This window comes from Parasteatoda tepidariorum, chromosome 12 (genome assembly GCF_982258835.1).
Source record: "Parasteatoda tepidariorum strain Cologne lab strain chromosome 12, Ptep-v5.0, whole genome shotgun sequence".
Lineage (NCBI taxonomy): Eukaryota > Metazoa > Arthropoda > Arachnida > Araneae > Theridiidae > Parasteatoda > Parasteatoda tepidariorum.
In genome coordinates, this window is record NC_141766.1 from 14,250,355 (window position 1) to 14,266,143 (window position 15,789).

Genomic DNA, 15,789 nt, shown 5'->3' on the forward strand with positions numbered 1-15,789 from the left:
TAGAAACCTGTGTCAGCCTTTTCAAATTTTATTCTCCCTTTTTCTTTTGCTCTCAAAGTGGTATGGTCTATTCCTCAACATGGCTTTAAAGACTGGGAAAATACTTTTCGAATATGGAGTGGCAATGGTAAAATATTTCTGTCCTCTGATTCAAATGTATCTTGATTTTCTTATAGCCAATGTGAACATTAAATTTTATTTTTCCATTATAATTTATTCTTATTCTTCTATTCTTTACTCTTTTTTATTTATTTTGAAATATATATTGCTCCTAATTTCTATCATCAATCGGTTTTTACTTTAAAAATATTTCATGAAAAAAATTCATTACATAAATATTTCTTCTTTAATATTTCTACTTTCTAAATAATGATTATTTTATATTGTCGGAATTTTTATATTATTGATCATACTCTTTTTCAATCCAGGAAAAAAAATTAATAACATCACTTCAATTGTTGAAACCTTTTCCTTTTTATATTAGTTAAATGACTTAAAGTTGCTGTTATAAATTTTGTTTTCTAAAAAGATATGTAGTTTAAAAGGATTTAATGTCATCAAGTTTTATTTATTTATATTAGGTTATTTATTTATACTGGATAAAGTTTCTTTTCAGAAAAAAATAACCCCAATTATGTTATTGATTTTTCCTAGTTTTCTTTAACAAAAAATCTCACTTTTAAAAGTCTTAACTTATTTGCATTAGTTAGCAAAAAGTTTTATTTTATTTCTCTTCAATTTATTAGATTTAGTTTGTCTTGTTGTTGTAGAAAAGATAAGAAAAATTGATGATGATATTCTAAAGAACTAAGTTGGGAATACTCTAAGTTCAGTCAAATTTTCTCTTAAATCTATTGCATTATAACAATGGAAAAAATCTGTTTATTAGTTGAAAAAATCAAGGAATTCTAGTGAAATTAGTCTCAGTTAATGAAAAGGAATGTGGTTTAAGTTTCTTAGAAAGGCAGATTCTTTGACAAAATTTCCCCATAACACAGCAAAGTGTTCCCTTGTGTAAGAATGAGATATATTTTCTGAGTTATTAAAAAATTGACCAGCTAATTATACTACTAAATTGGAATATTTTGTTTCTTTATTTTTATCTAATTTAAAATTTGAAACAAATTTTCTATGTTTAGTGAGCTTGGAAAAAAATATGTATCACATTGCAATGCTTATGGACCAAGTTTCTTACTAAATAGAAAAAACCACCTTATTATAAATTATTTTTTAGCACATAGTGTGTGGTGGGGTAAAGTAATATCATGCATCAAATTAAAAGCTATAATTTTTTAATTATGGGAATGAATGCTAGTTTTTAATTTTGCTAATGCAATCACTTTAATTAACCATTTTCACTAACAACCAACCATTATTTATTGTTAGCCAGAAATATTAATTTATAAGTTACATGTAAGTTTAAAACAAATAAGAATTTTATGACATGATATTCATGGCTTAAAAGCTCCTTAACCATGTGTGAATTGTTACACTTTTGAAATTTTCTGAGAATTATTTTCAAGCAGACCCTACACCACTAAGACACTGTTAGAAAAAAAGCATTTTTTTATTAAACTCCCAAATTTTGGCATTAAAAATTAAACTTGTACCTTAGCTAAAAAGACTCCACAGCTCCACCAAAAGTTTTTCCCTTTAATCAACTTCATGGCTTCTTGTATTAATAAATTCGTAGTTCATCATTATTAGTAGCAGTATAGCCCAGGGAAAGGCAAAGCTTTTTAGAACAAATTTCCATGCATTCCTGTTAGTGAAAATGGTCCTTCATATCTTAGCCCTTAATATTTCAAGGTATTTTTTGAGTGTATCCAACAAAACTTCGACCATCTTTTCCTTTTTGCCCTGTCGAAGCAAGCTTTTATAAATTCACAAGCAGCCCATTTTAATCTATTGATAGTTCAGATAAATTTTATAATATCTGGGTCTTTTAAGCATTTATAAATTTCTGTATTATTACCTAGCATCTGACAAAGGAAAAACCATTGATCTTACAGATTGGGCTAAAGCTGTTGACTCATTCCCGTAAAAAGTGTCACATCTAGAAATCCGATGAAGAATGCATAGTTGTTTGAAAATTAATTTTTTCTTGCTATTATTAATTTTCTTATCCATTATCTAAAAAACTTTAATCTCACAAAGTGGTGTAGACAATGTTCCGTACTAGTTAGAAGATTACAATTAATAGCCATTTTAAATCCATATTTAAATTAGTATAGCTGCTTTACTCCACAAAATGACTCCCTTTGTGTTCTTAAATGTTCCTAAAAATACAGTGAAAAGATGTTACAAAATAATTTAGTTAAAAAACAAGCAATCTAAAATATAGTGTTATATATTCTAAATGAATGTAATGTAAAATTGCAACAACAAAAAAATTTAAAATATTTTATAATTTCCTGTCATTAAATCTAGCTAAGTATTTTATTTTTATGACCAATTTACTGCATATTTAATTATGTTAGCATTTTATGAGTCTACAGAATGTATGACAATTTCATGAATGGTTCTTATGGTTTTTTATTTTTATTATTAATGGTAAATAAACCTTTAAGCTAACTAATTTCAGAGAAAACTGAAATTTATTAGTTTTTTTTTTTAAAAAAATATAAGTGAAAAAATAATAACTTTTTACAAATGAAACACAGGAAAGTTTTAATGAACCAACACAAAGTCCTAATAACTGGAAAGTCTTGATGTATTTTTAAAAATGTGTGTGCAAATTTCACTTTAAATCAAGGTAACTTAGGGTCGCGACCCCAAAATTAAAACATTCTTTTTTTAAGCATTGCTAAAAGCTGCCAATATATGTATATAACCAAACCAGGTAATATAATCAAATGTTGTATTAATTAAGGCAATTTTACGTTTAATTATTATTAATAAAATAATGTCAGTTTGCTCTCGTATTAAAATTTCGAGTTGAAAACATAAGGCCCCCACTACCTTCAGTAGATTAGGTTCCTGTTACGCTTAAATCCAGCCCAGCTTTAAAATATTTCATAGATCTAGAATTTTTAAACTTTTTTGCTAACTTAACTTTTAAATCAACTAAACTTGAAAAAAATTTTTTTTCTGTTTATATTTTTAAACTATACTGCCTTAAAAAGTTACATACTTGCAATTATATCATGCAAATTATATCAATTAATTATATTTCAATTACTTTAGCAAAACTTATCCCCCAGTTTAGCAAAGCTTATTTATGTTTCATACTGATCATTACAAAGTGTTAAAGCAGGTTTATAAGTTAAAATAAATCTTCAAATGGAAGTAATTTACTGTTAAAAATTTAATTAAGATCTTAAAACCAAAAGATTTTATTATAAATTTAAAAATGATAACTAATTAGCTTGTAAATTTTAATTAAGTCTAATACTGATCAGTGTCAAGCAAATTCTTGATCTTTAGTTTTGGTTACGTTGGAAGTAAATACTTAGTATGAAATATAATGTAAAATTGTTCAATTTCTTCTTAGTGTTACATATTTAATATGATTGAGAAATAAATTGTAACATTTGAACTATTTTATTCTAAGTTTAAATTAAATTTTAGAAACATAAGGAATACATTTTAATATTTTTTTAATCTTTCATTTTAAAACTCAGCGTAGTTAAATACATTTTAAGCAAATTTTTATTTTTTTGTGTTTCGTTTCCACCTTTTTCCATTTTTTTCAGTTTCTTTTGGGTTGATTGTTCGAGAAAAAACAGTTCTCTTTTAGAAGAAATTCAACCTTGTCTATATAATGCTACATTATGAGGCACCAAAAATGTTTTTAAAAAAACATACTGTTAAGGTTTAGTAAAAGGCTTGTGAGATTGTCTAAGTTTTTAATTGTTCTTATGACCTTTATTACAATAATGACTTTTTCCTAGTTTAATTTGATGTGAACTTTTTGCAATAATGACATTACAATGCAATAATTAAATGGTTAACAATGATAATTATGATAAAATTTAATTTCAAGCATTTTTTTTGCCATCAAACTTTTACAAAGTAAGATAACAATTGACATATAATAATTAACTGTATTTGTGTGTTATTAATCAGCATTCCCTTTAATTTAATTATTCACCATGCTTTACTTAGGGCTGCCAACTACTACGTTTTATGCAAATTATTTTATAGAGTGGTAAACAGTTAAAAACTAAAGCTTTCAAAATGTTTGGCAATATTTTAAAAATTGAGAAAGTGGTGTTTCATATGAACTATTAAATCATTTGCATGCAGTGGTGTGGAAAATAACTATATATCAAATTTACAAAGCAAAGTATAATACATTAAAACACATACTTAGCTACCACTAGAAGAAATTTTCATGTATAGTATAGTATAGATAGTTGGCTGCCCTGTTAGTGTTTTTCTAATTTGCTTAGTATTGATTAGGCAAAAATAATCTTAATTAAACAAACTTTCAATAATTTAAAGCTAAGTAAAAGCACAGAACTAAACTAATTTTATTAAGTTTTAAAATGAAGTATTCTATAACATTCAATGATTGAGACTAATTTACTCAAAACACTTTTGTATGTTCAAGGCAATAATGTAAGTTGAAAAACATGATAGTAGTAAAAATTAAGGTTTAAGGTAATTCATAATTTTATAACCTATTATAAAGTAAAAATATGCACTGAATTTTTATTTTGTATATTATATTATGTTTAACAGAACTGCTTGCATTATGCAATTGTAAAATTGGTGATATGTAATGTTGATATCACTTGAAATACTAAGGGTTTGAAAAAAAGTTTCTAAGTAGAAGTTTTTTGAAATATAGTTTTAGAATTTCATGTTTTATTTTTGTCTATAAGCATTTATTGAAACTTTATTTTATCGTCCCATGTGACTTAATTTTTTTTTTAAAAAAAAAAAAGGAACAAATGCATTTTACAGTTAGAAAAAAATTTGTGAACTTGTAATTGAATATGCTATGTCCTAAACGCTCAATGTAAATTTATTAAGTTTTCTTTTGAGCATTATATTATTATTTATAATTAATTCCTAAGTTATCTGTATATGTTCTGAGCATGAAGATGATTATTAATAGAATTCTTTTGTTTTACAATGTGATGTAATATTTTTGTAGCATGTTTTAATATCTTATGAATTTCCTTACCAGCTAGCCTTAGAAAATTTTCTTATCATTAACAGCTTTTATTTGCAGGTGAATTACTAGATATATTATGAAAAAATACCCCTAACAGGAAGCAATCTTCCTGTTTATATAAGGTGTTCTTAAATTAGACCGATGGTTTTCAAACAAGAAAACAGTCAATTTAAAAAATAAAATAAAAAATAATTCTTACAGCTGTTATATGTGACAGGGCAAAAAATATTTTTTATCCCTAAGTGTCTGATTTTAGTAAAAAAAATCTTGGAAGACAGCACTGCAGATAAGAAATGTTTTAATCAAAATAAATAAATAATAATAATCAGAAACCCCGTCACAATTTTTCAAAATGCTTTAATAAATGAAAATCAAACCACAATTTTTCAAAATGTTTGTAATAAAAATGAAAATCATATTACTATATTTTTGAAATATCTACCATCAGCCATAATCACATGTGGTAATGTGGCATGTTGTCATGTGATTTTTTTTAGTCTTTTATTTATAGATTTACTATCTGATGCATAACCACCTGTCAAAATCAAGAGGGCTTGTAAAAATTATGCTCTTTCATTTGAAAACTATTAGCCTAATTTAATAAGCAAATAGAATTAGTTAAGCTATTCAGTCTGAAACTAAAGGATCTGATGAGAATTTTTTTGTCCTGTTTGATTCACTTATTTGGTGTCTATCATAGGTGTTCTATAAATTAAACAAAGTTGAATTAATCAAATTAGGTCTGGTTATTTAATAAGCAGACTCCTAATATATTTTAAGGACTAATTCCTTTGGCTTTAATTATCTTTTTTGTTTTTATAATTTATGAAACTTTAAATTTCATTCACAAAATTTTATACGCTTTATTTAATTCCTTTACTTTACGATTTGGTTATTTAGCTTTTTCAATACTTTTTTATTATAATTTATATTTTAACTAATGTTTCATTATTTGATTTTTCAGTGAAGTATGAAAGGATAAAGTTTCTGGTGATTGCTTTAAAGGAGAGTGTTGAAATCTATGCCTGGGCACCAAAACCATACCATAAGTTTATGGCATTTAAATCTTTTTCTGATCTTTTACATAAACCTCTTCTTGTGGATCTTACAGTTGAAGACAATATTCGCCTTAAAGTGATTTTTGGTTCTGCAGATGGATTTCATGCTGTAGATCTTGATTCTGGTGCAGTGTACGATGTATATCTTCCAGTTCATGTGAGTTTTTTTAAGAACTATTAATCATAATGTGGCTATGCTTTGTAGCAATTAAACATTTGCTGAATTTTATAAAAAAATTATGTGACAAAATTTTTATCCCTAGTTCTTAATAGTAATTTTTTATCTGTATAAAAGTAGCCAGAATGTTTTTTTTCATAAACTTTGCTTTCGTAACCAAATACTGTTGTGAGATTTATAAAATTACAGTTGCTGTTTTTTTATTACGAATAAAGTTTCATACAGTATAGTTTATACAGTTTCTTTAACATTTACATATTAATTAACATTTGTCTTTCATTTTTAAGTTTTACATAAAGTATTTCACTTTTTACACGGGATTTTTAAAATTAAGTAAGATAAATAAAAAGGTTCTTTATTTCTGTATAAAATATGCTTTATTCTGAAATTATTTTTTAATGTTTAATGAATGTTTAATGTTTTAAGTATCCTTTTCTTTTTCAGTCACAAGGAAATATTACTCCACATGCAATAGTAACTTTACCTAATTCTAAGGGGATACAGCTACTTTTATGCTATGATAGTGAGTATTGGCCAAACAGGTGTTCATATAGTAAAAAAAAAATTTTTTTTTCTTCATATTTTTTCTTTCATTATTTTATTTTTTTCAGCAATAAGTAGCTATTACAGTTTTATTTAAATTTTTTACTTCAATTTTTTTTTATTCTTGATGTATTACTAAGAAGGTATAAACTTTATTATAGTTTTCATTTCAGATGGAATGCAAATTTTTGAAAACGAAATTATGCATGCAAATAATTAACGTATTTTTCTTTATTCTAAATTGAGAGTAATTACTAATTTTATATATATATACATATATATATCAACTTATTCACTTTTTCATATTAAAGATAAGCGTACAAATCGAGGTAAACGGGGTTCAAGAAGTAGTAGAAACTCTCTTAATAGTGACAAATTAAATATAAAATTTCTTTCTAATATGGAAAAAGACTTTAATAAACAATATAGCATTAAACCAATTAAAGATTTTGTCTTCTCCCTTAAGAATTATGAAATATATAAGTTCTACGATCTTATTATTAACTTTTCTTTCATTAATTTACATTTCAAAATTCTTTGTTTCGATCTTATAAAAGCTAAAATGAGCAAAATTTTGCCTAATAAAATTTTGCCCTAGATAATTTATATTTCGTTATTAACTTTCAAAATCCTATTTTCGATAAGATCAAATTTCACAACTTTTTTTAAAATTTTAAAGCTTTATTTCCATTAAAAGATTTTAACATAATTAAAAGTTTTAAATATAACAAATCTCTTGGTAGAACCATATTTAACTATAATGATATAAGCAAAAATTTAGGGAGTATTAAATATATCCGATTATGAATGTCACTGTGAGGAGGATAAATATTTTGATTTTGTTGATAAACATCATAAACATATTATTACTGGTAATTTAAATATTATAGAAAACTTGGAACATAGGAATTTAATGATAAAAGGCACAAAATTTAGACCCATTTACCATATATCAATCAATAAGATTCTAAAATACTTTCTTAATGATCTCAATAGTTTTTGTTTAAAGATATCAAATAGATTCTCTTTACCTTTAGGCATGCTAACAGAATGGAAATGGGGAGTTTATTATTACTTTAAAAACTTTATTTTCAATAATAAGGATAATTTAAATAAGAATAACAATTCAACAAATTTTTCTAATATTGTTCAATCAATTAAGCAACTTCAAAAAAATTTTGTAATTACTCCCATAGACAAAGCTAACAATAATTATGCTATATTCTGTAAAAAATTCTATGCTGAACTTTTAAATACGGAATTAAAAAATAGTAAAAATTTTGAGCTTAGTAATTTCAATAATAATATTGCCATTAAAAAAATTTTAGCTTTTTACAAGAGATTAAAAATTAAAATTAGCAATATACAATTTCCTTACTTAATTATCAGTCCTAAATTTCATAAAATTCCAGTAAAATTTAGTACTATCACATGTGGGTCTAATACTTATTTAACTAAACCTGGCACCATTTTCTCTAACTACTTAAATAAGATTATTAACTATATTACTATAGAAGGTTTCTCTTGGATTATCACTAATAATCAACCGATTTTAGATTTCATTAAACATAATGAAATTAATTCTATTGCGACTTTTGCTTTCCAGGATCTTTTCAATAGCATTCCCTTTTCTAAACTAAAAGCAGAGTTCGTGATTTTTTTGATTATTTTAAAAAAAATCAAAAGAATCAGATTTTTTTGATTTAAATCGGATTTTTTTGATTTAAATCCCATTTTTTTTATTTTTATTCAAATACACTGTAAGAACTTTAATTTATGATTAAAAAAAAATTATAAATGTTTAATCAAATTAACTTAATATTAAAACTATATTGTAACAATATTTTAGAAGCTCTAACTAAAATAATTTTTCATTATAATACATGGCTTTGAATGCATAGCAACCATTTTGAAACAAATGCATGATTAAAATTTAAAGACTAGATGAAATAGAGAATTTAAAGAATACTTCAGGAGTCTGTTTGGATTTTTCTGAGAGGTACCTATTTTGTGAAAATTAAAAATTATATTAAAAAATCAACACAAATATAGTAAAAATATGGATTTATTGTTTCTTATCAGACACAAAAATAAAATTTTAAGAAAAAGTATTTTGTGTGTGATTATTCTATCATTTTTCCTAAAGTTGTATTTGTAAAGGTACCGGCTTGGACAGACCCATGTGCTTTAACTATTAAAAAAAGTTTCAGTTAGCAAACCATAACTTTAATTTAAAATTGTGATTTCTTTTTTTCTTCTCTTGATTTTTAAAATGACAAAATAAATGTAGCAGACTGTGTTTACAAATGTAGTCATTCGTCAAAAAATAAATAAATATTTAATCTATATATTTTTATATTAAAATATTCATTTTTAATTCTATATCAAAATAGATAAGTTAAGCTAAAAAAAAATTAGAAAATCTATGTATTCATTGGAATTTTTTTTCACAAAATTTCTTTATAGAAAATTAGATAATGTCAAAGATACTGTAAACATATTATGAGAAAAAAATACCAGTTAATAACCCTACTGCATCAAATAGACTTCGAAAGAGTTTGAAAGGGAAGAATGGCACTATATTAGGAAAAAAAAAAACATCTGAATTCATCAGCCCTTTTTTTTTTCTTTTTCTGTTTTTGGCATATTCCTTTTAATATAATCTCAGCCCTTTTTTTTTCTTTTTCTGTTTTGGTAATTTCTTTTTAATATAATCTCAAGCTTCAGAAATATACATTTTACACCAATAAAATATGATGTAGATTCACGCTTACGCAATAGATCCACGCTTTTTCATTCAAAGGTAGAATTTTAATTAACATTATTTGTATTATTTTTTGAAAAAAATTCATGTTTATTAATTACTTTCTACAGCTATGCAAGTCTGACAGCATTAAATGTTTACTTTAATCTGTACTTTCAATCTCAAGAATCAAAAGATTTTTAAAAATGTAATTTCAAATGTGTTGGGAATTTAACACACACCAAGAAAGTAATTTCGTTAACTAAAATTAATTAATGCAGCAATTTATTTAAATTAAATTTTAATACTAAGAAAAGAAAATAATAAAAGTATCAAAAATTTAAAACACTGTTTTTTAACTTTTAAAATCAATATATATAGATAAAAAAAATTTGTTGATTTAAATCAATGATTTTTTTAAAAATATCATTTGATTTAAATCATGATTTAAATCCAGCTGATTTAAATCAACGAACCCTGACTAAAAGATGTCCTTTTAATTATTACCATGATTTTAAAAATATCCTTTGTTGCGATTTTGATTATTGGGAAATTATGATTAATTTTTGTCTTCTTAGTAATTATCTTTACAATGGAAGGGATATTTTTCTTCAAATTAATGGAATACCACAAGGATCTAATTATTCATCTCTCTCAGCTAACTTATTTTTGCATTATTATGAAAAAAATTATACTCTTAGTATTAAATTTGTCTTTAGATATATTGATGACTTAATTATCTTTAATTTCTAAGATTTTACTGTTTTATTGAGTGATATATATACCCTGAGGAATTTATCTTACTTCGTAATCATGATGATAATATTAATTTCAGTTTTTTGGATTTGGGTATTATGAAAGTTGAAAATATCTGCTTTGTTGATTTATACGATAAAATAAATGATTTTGGTTTTAATATTAATGAACTAGTTACTTGGAATTCTAATGTTTCTAGGAGCATCTATTTAAATACCACTTTTAATGAAATGAACAGAATTAAAAGAATATGTAGTAATATTTATTTATCCAAAAAACAAATCGAGAAACTCTTTCAAAATCTGTTAAAAAACAATGGATACCCAACTAATGTAATAAAATTTTATATAAAATCATTGAATTAATCGTATATTTTGGTGGATATATTTACTAAACATTTTTTTTAATGTTAATTTTTATGATTTTCCCATGTGCAAATCCATTTCAGGCCAAAATTCATTGCCAAAATTATTTACTAAATAATTTCTTTGTTAATCTATATAATTTTTCCATGTGCAAATCCATTTCGGGCAAATCCGTGGTTGGAATTATTTACTAAAAATTACTTTACTAAATAATTTCCTTTGTTAATCCTCCTCTTGTTACAGTTTTTCCATGTGCAAATCCGTGGCTAAAATTATCTACTAAAATTTTTTCTTTGTTAATTTTTCCATGTGCAAATCCATTTCGGGCAAATACATGGTTAGAATTATTTACTAAAAATTCCTTTACTAAATAATTTCCTTTGTTAATCTATACAGTTTTTCCATGTGCAAATCCATTTGGGGCAAATCCGTGGATAAAATTGTTTGCTAAAAATTTCTTTATTAATTTATACAATTTTCCATGTGCAAATCCATTTCGGTCAAATCCGTGTTAAAATTATCTATTAAAATTTTTTTCTTTGATAATTTAAATAATTTTTCTTTGTGCTTATCCATATCGTGCAAATCCGCGGCTAAAATTATTTGTAAAACAGGCAATTTATGTTTCTCTTTTCTGTTTAATATTTTTTCTTAAATAAACATCTTTCTTCTAAAAATATTTATGATCAATTTTTAAAATTATCCAGTATAATATTACCTTGCGCACATCCATTTCGGGCCCATCCTTGGTAACTAACAAATCAAAACTCAGAATAACAAATCACTTCAGCAGTGCAGTAAGAACGTCATTTTAAAACCCTCTTGTTACACTCAATTTGCGCTTTTGTTTTCATATTTTGTAATCGGGCAATCTTTCTGCAAAAACATTTAAAATTATTCTTGAAAAATATCCGTCCATGTAAGTTCTGATTTTGCTACTCGCTTTATAGTCCCCCCTTTTTAATGTTTTTTCTTTTTATTTTATTTTATTATCTGTTTTTACATGTTATTTCCATTATTTTGTAATTTTTCCATGTTTTCTCTACATTTTAAAATAAGTTCTATATACTTGCAGCTAATGCGCAGTAAATAAAACTTATTCAGGGTGCGTAGCATTTTTAAAAAGCGCTTAAATGTGCTTATTTTTGTTTTTTGAAAGCCCTTAAAGGCGCTTTTTTTCATTAGGTGTTTTTAAAAAGTGCTTTATTTTCCCTTTTCCAAATTGAGATTTTTCCTTTACCATGTTGATTTTTAATACGAATAATGCAAAAAGACACTGTTCACATTGTTCTGTTCAGCGTTTGCACACTTAATTCAACCTCAATATATTTTAGCGCATTGTCAGTCCGTAGCGTATGAAAACGCCATTCAATTTGCATGATTAAAAGATTTTGACAATTGTCAAATACAATGCCAAAGGTTTTTTTTTTTTTTTTTGACATGACGGTTAAAACCAAATGAAACCGTCAATTGCCAAAAACTTTCCAACCCTGCCTAATTATGATATTTTCTTAAAGTGCTTAAAATATTAATTAAGTGCTTGAAAAGTGCTATTTTTTTGCAGAATAATTTGGCTACGCACCCTGTTATTGATTTTTTTAATTTTCTTAGTTTATCTCTTCTGTTTTTTCTTTTTGTATTTATATATATATTTCTGATAATTATTACTAAGTGGTGATTTTCCTTTATAGATGAAGGTATTTATGTCAATACATTTGGAAAAGTCAGCAAAAATATTGTTTTACAGTGGGGAGAGATGCCTACATCAGTTGGTAATAATATCTTTAAAACTTTTCTTTGCTTTTGTTTGTGTAGTGTACTTAGTTTGCTTTTATTTGCATTTTTTTCGAAAAGTTGTAAAATTTTTTAAAAATTTCTTTGAAAATTTCTTTGAAATTTTTTTTTTGCTTTCTATAAATAAATTATGAAGTACTGTATATAGTTTTATACTAAATTTAAGCCTAACTACTATGAGTTTAGGTCTGATAATATACATTTCCCTATAAAGTAAAATCAGATTGGAAGAGTTTGTTGTATCTTTGGACACTTCTGAATTCAAGCCTAATATACGAGGGCGTTTCGAAAAGTAAAGATACAATGGATCGCATTCCTTAAAAAAAAACTTTTATTTAGAAAACGTCAGTTACATCTTATTAACTCGATTATTTATTATTTTTCGACATAATCACCCCAGTTATCCAAACATTTGTTAAGTCGGTGCGCAAGCTTTTGTATCCCACAGTCGTAGAAGGTTGCCGCCTGTTGTCGGAACCACATTTCAACTTCATCTTCGATCTCATCATTGTCGTGGAATGATTTTCCACGAAGATGTGACTTCAGGTAAAGGAATAAATGAAAGTCGTTGGGCGCAAGGTCCGGGCTGTATGGCGGATGGTCCAATACTTGCCATTTGAATTGTTTGAGTTAGTGCTTTGGTTACGAGCGCTGTGTGAGGTCGAGCGTTGTCATGAAGCAAGCGGACTCCATTTGTCTATTCATAACATTCCCATAAACAGAAACAATTTCTTTGTGAATATCCACTGGTCTCTGACCTTTTGCATGAAGAAAACGTATGACAGAGCGCACTTCGCATTTGGCGGGATTCTGAATCGCCGCAACCATTTTAAACACGACCTACTCCAATCAGAATCAACATTAAAATGCCGAACGACCGCGAGGAGAAAGCTAACGGATCAAGGTTAATACCTGTGTTGCCAACTTGCTCGCCAAAACCTTTCTTTTCCTCTGGCGTACGGTGTATCTTTACTTTTCGAAACACCCTCGTATATAAACAATCACTGTAAAATCAAAATAAACCATCAGCATGTAAGACGCATAAATGTTCTAAAGTATTCATTGCAACAAAACGTGTAAGTGATACCACATTCCAGAAGTCATATTTCCAATTTGATAATGTAGGTATCATTGCTTTTTTGTGGTTAGAGAAAGCAGAACAAAAATTTGCTAATACTTAAACTAATTAAACTAATGAATTCGATTTTGTTACAAAGCGTAAAAGCTTGATTGAGAGAAAGAAAGAATACTTAATAGACAAACCTATGATATTCCATTAGCTGAGTGGTAGCACTTCACACTCCAATACCACAAGTCTGAGGTTCTATTCTCAGGCTAGGCAAGTTTGACTCAGTCTTTCTTCCTTTCAGTGAGTCAATGAAATGAATGCCAAACATGCTTAAGGATTAAAACTAGAATAATTACTGGGGTTTCTGCCTTTGACTGACCACCGAACTGGATCATCTGCTCCTGCATCCCAGAGTGCAAAGTTAGGAAATCTGGGATGAGCATGCTAGGCCTTGACGTTCAACTGGCAGTCACGCCACTGCGTTTAGTTTAGACAAATATACACACATCAAAGTTGTATGTCATGAAACAAGTTCACTGCTATCAAATTCATAATGTATAAATTAAGATAAGCATTAAAATATTGTAATAATGTATTAAATTAAAATATACTTAAGGAATGTAATATTTTATGTATATGAAAGATTATAATTGCCTAAAATACAACCAAGATATCTAAAGTAACAAATTATACATACATGATTTGTTCAAAAAGTTATGTCACTGAGTTGATTAAAATTTTTTTTTTAACTAATCAGTAAAACACATTAAAAAGTCTTACAGTTTGTTCCTCCTGCATCTATAAATAGATTCTAGTGAGATTTATAGGTATCAAAAGGCATCTATTTTCAAAATATACTTCAGTGGTAGACATTTAGAGACTTCTGGTGCTAGTTTTATTGTGTATTTTTTCATAGCCTCCAGAAAATGTCTTGCTCTACTGGTAAATTTTACAATCTGATAAATAATAATCACTTAAGACCATTTTTGACATGGAAAAATGTCTCCACTGCATAGTTGCTAAGTTTCACACAAACCTATGGCATTCCCACATCACAGTTAAGGTCATAATTGAAAATGAAAAATAATGTTTATATGTCAATTACTTGAAGTCATAGAACTTCAAGAGTGCAATTTTTTTAAATTACTCATATATATGTATATATATATATATATATATATATATATATATATATATATATATATATATATATATATATATATATATATATATATTTATTCTGTTTTGTGCTTATGTTGTATTTTTCTATTTATTTATTTTACAGCTTTTATTGGAACTGGACAAGTCATGGGTTGGGGAAATAAAGCTATTGAAATAAGAAATGTTGAAACTGGTCATTTAGATGGTGTGTTCATGCACAAGAAAGCTCAAAGATTAAAGTTTTTATGTGAAAGGAATGAGAAAGTAAGACATTTAAAATGTTACTGTTTCTACTTATGACTTTCCCAAATATCTTAAGGAATTCTATTTTTGTCATTTTTCTTTCATCTAACATTTTTTAGTGGGAGCATTGCTGAGGAAAATTTTTTTTATATACTTTAAATTTAAAAACCTTAAATTCTTACTATGTTACATGAAAATTACATCAGGAACACATTTATTTAAAAATTCTCAAGTCTATTTAGTAATGTATATAATACTTAGTCTATATAACAATAAAATAAACTAATATAACAATGTGAAGGTTACATTTTAGTATGTTTATGAAACTTTTGTATTGGGAATCAAAGAGAACATTTAAAAAAAAATTATTTAAAAAAATCTTACAAAATATAAAGTTTGAACTTTTTGAGTTTTTAGGAATAAGCCTTTTTCAAAGTTTAACCTAGGGCCCATTAATCTTTTGTGCAATGCAATCAGTTACATTTCAACTATATTGATTATCTTTTTTAAACTGTATGTCATCTGTAGTATTTAAGTAATTCACATTAATGCACATTTAGAAATTCATAAATTTTTAAAATTTTTATTAGTAAAACGGTGCATTTTTGCCCTTAATAATCTTTATGGTTAGTGTTTTCTATAACAAAAAGTGTTGTCATTTTTCATCCTTTATATTTCTCAGCCATGTTGCTTGAGTCTGACCACCAAAGTAAAGATTTTATTTTAGACTAAATGTAGACAATCTCGCTGAAAG

The 15,789-nt window shown here is 26.0% G+C and overlaps 1 protein-coding gene across 2 annotated transcripts in view; it reads left to right on the forward strand.

The window, feature by feature from the left end:
- The window catches only part of LOC107449496 (serine/threonine-protein kinase mig-15), a 65,852-nt gene that overhangs the window by 48,805 nt on the left and 1,258 nt on the right, over positions 1 to 15,789 (forward strand). The window contains exons 23-27 of one of the 2 annotated variants that reach the window (XM_043045542.3): positions 59 to 127; positions 6,090 to 6,340; positions 6,806 to 6,884; positions 12,460 to 12,540; positions 14,917 to 15,056. In XM_043045542.3, the coding sequence (XP_042901476.1) occupies positions 59 to 127; positions 6,090 to 6,340; positions 6,806 to 6,884; positions 12,460 to 12,540; positions 14,917 to 15,056 (620 nt within the window). The remainder of the gene's footprint in view (positions 1 to 58; positions 128 to 6,089; positions 6,341 to 6,805; positions 6,885 to 12,459; positions 12,541 to 14,916; positions 15,057 to 15,789) is intronic. The other variant, XM_043045543.3, reaches the window with a different exon arrangement.